This window comes from Oryza brachyantha, chromosome 2 (genome assembly GCF_000231095.2).
Source record: "Oryza brachyantha chromosome 2, ObraRS2, whole genome shotgun sequence".
NCBI lineage: Eukaryota > Viridiplantae > Streptophyta > Magnoliopsida > Poales > Poaceae > Oryza > Oryza brachyantha.
In genome coordinates this window covers 8,929,550-8,934,616 of record NC_023164.2, presented here as the reverse complement: position 1 = coordinate 8,934,616, position 5,067 = coordinate 8,929,550, and the positions used below count along the sequence as shown (strand labels likewise).

Genomic DNA, 5,067 nt, shown 5'->3' with positions numbered 1-5,067 from the left:
GGGCATGAACTACTTCCTGTAATCATGTCATATAGCCTGTAACTCTCTATCCATCAATTCATTTTCTCAGCTAATAGTACCAGGTGAGAGTTGTATTTTTGATTCAACTGTGCGTGGTCACATTTGCACTTAAGAAAGGGGAAAAGGAATTTGGTCTGATGATTGATTTTCTGTATAATATTTGCACCCAGAAAGGGGAACACATAAACAGGACGACAGGATCCAGTATGTCACAATCCTAACAACACTAGTTGCGCCACTACTACTTGCTATCAACACCAGGGTGACCAGACCAAGCTAAAACATAAATAAAAATGAAATCTTGCACAATGTTTTCAACCAAAATCTGTATACAAGCTGCAATCTTTTTGGTAAGAAGTATTCCTAATTATTCCTAAAAACCTCCTTGCTTGGAGATTTGGAAACCTTGTGCTACGTACAACTTTGCGTGCCACCCCCTCCCGACCTTTCCAGTTTCCACCTCAAAATTTCTACACCCAAATTTGCCCCAAATTTGGCCACCTAAACAAGAATTTCGATCAAAATGAGGACCTCAAATTGGCGATCCTCCCATGGCCGGCGGTGTCGCCGGCCGGCTATACCTCGGCGCACCGCCGCGGCGCGAACCCGAGCTGGTTGTTCTGCAGGTCGTAGAGGACATGGAAGTTCTGCTGCTGGAAGTTGCCGATGATGGACATGGCGGAGCGCGGCGTGCCGAGGACGGCGAGGCACATGATGCCTTCCGGGTCCAGCCGGATGAAGTAGTTCTCCGCCGGGAAGTCCCAGACGGCGCCGTCGGCGAACAGGAGGGAGAACTCCGGCACCTCCACCCTGTCCACGCCGGAGACGTTGTAGCACGGGTTCAGCACCGGGAAGTCGGCGATGAGGGGGTACGCCTTGTTCATGCGGTCGATGAACGCTTGCCGGATCACCTGGTACGCCGGCTCGGCGAAGTAGCTCAGCGTCGTGCCGGAGTCTATGATTGTGCCGCCGGAGCCGTCCTTGGCGACGTCCCACGTCGAGGCCGAGATGCTGAGCATCTCGCCGCCGACGAGGACGCCCTTGAGCTGGACGTAGTAGAATGTGTCCCCTGCCGAGGCGGCGGCGGGCGGCGAGAACGCCGTGTAGTTGAGGCGCGGGTGGCCGAGTAGCGCGTCGTCGTCGCCGAACACGATCTTGCTGCCGACGCTGCTGCCGTGGTCAACGAGGCAGTAGGAGAAGGCGTGGCCGTACACGGCGCGGAGCTGGGACGCGAAGGAGAGGGCGCCGCGGCCGAGGCCGAGCAGGCCGGCGGCGCCGTGGAAGAGGCCGCGGTTCCAGTGGCCGCACCCGAACACCACGCCGTCGACGCGGCGGGACGCGCCGGACGCGGTGAGGTTGACGGTGAAGGACTCGAGGGCGAGGTCGCCGGTGGTGTTCGACTGGTCACCGTACCAGTAGTAGTACGGGCACGGGTCGGCCATCGGGCGGCGGCACGCCCTGGGCGCTGCCGGCGGCGCGACGAGGCCGCAGCGAGGGTCGCCGCAGGTGACGTTGTGGTAGGACACGGAGGCCGCCGGGTCGAACACCGGGCCGCGCTGCTCGAAGCAGTCGAGGCAGGGCGCGCACTGAAGCCAGTTGAGGTCGCTGCCAGTGTCCATGATCATCTGGAACCTCCGCGGCGGCGTGCCGACGTACACATCCACCAAATACTCCCCAGACCCAACCGCGACGCCGGACTCCACCGTCGCCACAATCCGCTCCGTCAGCGCGCGTCGCGGCGACGGATTTGCCGCCGCCCCCGTCGCCCTTTGCCCGCCTTGCTTAGCCACCCTCCTCCTGAGCATCGTGTGGATCCGCGCAAGGTCCTTCTCCGCCGAGTCCAAGAACGACTCCTTCCTCGTCCTCCCCGCCGCGGCGGCCTCCGCGGCGGACCGGTGCGTCATATGCAGCTTCAGCGAGGGGGAGCGGCTCAGCACCACCACCTCCTCCTCCACCTCCTGCGCCACCATCTTCCCATCGCATCCCCCATCAGCTACGCCGGCGTTGAACGGCGGGAACTCGATCCCATACAGCGGCGACGACGACGACGCGTTGAGCTTGGCGCCGCCAGCAGCAGCAGCAGCGGGCGAAACAAGAAACGGCGAGGCCACAGCCAAGAAGAGGAGCAGCAGAGCGCGCACGGCAAGCCGCGTCATGGCCAAACCCACATGGGCGGGCGGTACAGGCGGCGCCGAGGTCGCAACAGAAAGAGGAAGAAGAAAGGAGAGGAGGAGGAGGAGGAGGAGGGCGGTGGCCGCGCAGCGCGCTGGGAGAGGGAGGTGGTGGGTTTTGAACGCGGCGAGGGGGAGGGAGGTGGAATGAATCCAATTCCTAGTGAAGAAGGGAGAATGTTGGGGGAGGTGGGGGTGGCCGTGGAAAAACGCGGCTTCCCTCGTCCAACACGGGGAAGAAGAAGACTTCAGGTCGGACCGCCGCGGGAGGGAGCTCAGGAAGAGCCGCTGACGTCAGCAAAGCAGCTGCCGCTGCCGAACCTTTCCAGAAATTTCCTCCTCTCTCTCTATATTTTTTCCCTTATATAATTTACTATCTCCGTCACGTAATAACTTTATTTTTTATTTTTTCATGTCTAACTTTTGATTATTTATTTTATTTAAATTTTTTGATTAATATTTTTATTGTTACTAGATGATAAAATATGAATAATATTTTATACGTGACTAAATTTTTTAAGTTTCTCCACAAATTTTTCAAATAAGTTAAATGGTCAAACGTTGAACAAGAAAAAACAAAAAATAAAGTTATTATGGAACGGATGTAGTATTATTGATAGGAGCTTCTGAGGAGTAGGGAAAACATTCTCAAGCTCGCAGCACTTGCTTGTAATAAGGCCTTGTGTAGTCAAAAAAAAAGTTTTTCAAAAACATTATATCGAATTTTTGGACACCTAAATAAAGTATTAAACATAGATGAATCAAAAACTAATTACACAGTTATGGAATAAATCTTGGCACGAATCTTTTGAGCCTAATTAGGTCATGATTAGCCATAAGTGCTACAGTAACCAACATGTGCTAATGACGGATTAATTAGGCTCAAAAGATTCGCCTCGCGGTTTCTAGGCTAGCCGTGAAATTCGTTTTTTCATTCGTGTCCGAAAACCCTTTTCAACATCCGGTCAAACATTTGATGCGACACTTCTCTCAAAAATTTTGTCAATCTAAACACCACCTAAGTTGTCCGGCACGAAATGCACGTTTTCCTACCGGGAATCTACTATAAAACATATTACCCTCACTTTGTTATTTTATATAATACCGTTAACTTCTATATCTACGTTTGATAATTCGTCTTATTCAAAATTTATATTCAAATATATAAAATTATAGAGCACACTTAAAATTTCTATAAAATAAATCATATTATAAAAAATAAATAATTATTATATATTTTGAATAAGATGGATCGTTATGTAGACTTAAAAACGTCATGTAAAAAAATACCGAGGGAGCACTACAATATTTGGAATGTTCATTTATATGTTCATTTATGTCAGGTTCTAGATTCCTTAACTTTCGTTGAATGTGGACTGGGAGTTATTGTTATGGGACTGTCTCCTTTGTTTATACTTATAGTTATATACTAAAATTTAAAATTTTGACTTTAAATTTAACGTTGATATCATGATTTTTTTACTAAAGTTTATTTTTCAGCATTGGCTTTTAGGTTGCTAGGAATATATATATAAATATAATTTTTATTTATAAATTATTTTATGTTTGCAAAATATAACGTTTGTTTTTTTCCGAAAAAGCCAAACGATCGATGAACGTGGAATGATAATTTATGATTCGGCTGCCATCTTCTTATAGCCCCATCTTTTTTTACTTTTGCTTATATTTATAAACTAAATTTATATTTTTAATATTAAATTTGAAGTTGGTTTTACAGTTTTTTAATCCAAGTTTAATTTTTAACCTTTGCTTTTACATCATTAAGAACAGATATATAAAAGTCATATTCTCAAATTATTTTTTATTTATAAATATGCCATTTTTGTTCTTTTCTTAAAAAAACAAAAATATGACCCTTTTAATTAATATTTTTAGATGATCTCATTAATTAATATGTTGGGCAAGTATGGCAAAATATATGAATTCAAATTACACACCATAATATAATAATATAAGCTTTCATACATTGATTCTTGTGACTCGCATTATTTCACCAATTCCAGAGCAAATTAGGTGTTTGAAAAGTGAATCTAAACAATCCAAATTTCAAAATTGATCACTGAGGTGATTAAAAAGAATCTTTTAATAAACTTAATTCTAAACAATATAAAAGTGCTTATATTTTGGAATGGGTAGCACTTTTGATATTTGATTTTTCATGGTTTTTGAGATAGTAACTTTGACCATAGTTTTATATTAGGATAAAACATTAAGAATATAAAAAGTTCAAAATAATATTAATAAAAAATATTATACTACCTACTCTCCTCCACTCCAAAATATAATTACGTTACTATTTAAATATTAAACTAAAATATAATCATCTATGATACTACTTATAGTATTATGTACCATGAATCATTTTGTTTTCAAGATTCTTCCTATTTACTTGCACCACTGTTCCATCCCTATGAATTTCTTATTTATTAAGGGATATGATAGTTTTTTCTAGTCGACCTTAATCTCTATATAACAGCCTATAAATGCTTAAATTTTAGGACAAATACAGCAGTCATGTTATATAACTTACTGCTCTTTGTTTGTAGTTTCTATAAATCAACTACTGCAAAAATATAGCTACCATCTATAACACTGAAAACATTACTGGATACTGTATGAAGCAACAACCTAATGGCAAAATTTCACAACAAAGTAATGCATCATAGCAAAAGCTAACCTTCACATAACAAATTGAGCTAATGGACCAGAAAATCTGACTAAAAAATTCCTGTAGCTTAAGCAAAAAAACCTTATTCATTGAAAAAACTAACCTTCTCACATGGACCACGCTATGTTGTTTTCTTATTCGTAGTTAATGCGCAACCTGCCGCACTGGCAAACCAACAAAATTCGC

The 5,067-nt window shown here is 44.4% G+C and overlaps 1 protein-coding gene across 1 annotated transcript; it reads right to left on the bottom strand.

The window, feature by feature from the left end:
* Positions 1–284: 284 nt before the first annotated feature.
* LOC102702446 (protein ASPARTIC PROTEASE IN GUARD CELL 1) lies at positions 285–2,330 on the bottom strand. The gene has a single exon (XM_040520828.1). The coding sequence runs from the start codon at positions 2,175–2,177 to the stop codon at positions 597–599; it is 1,581 nt and encodes a 526-aa protein (XP_040376762.1). The 5' UTR covers positions 2,178–2,330; the 3' UTR covers positions 285–596.
* Positions 2,331–5,067: the final 2,737 nt, after the last annotated feature.

Bases quoted from the DNA above. Each gene is read 5' to 3' on its own strand.
- LOC102702446 (XM_040520828.1), bottom strand. From the start codon at position 2,177: ATGACGCGGCTTGCCGTGCGCGCTCTGCTGCTCCTCTTCTTGGCTGTG.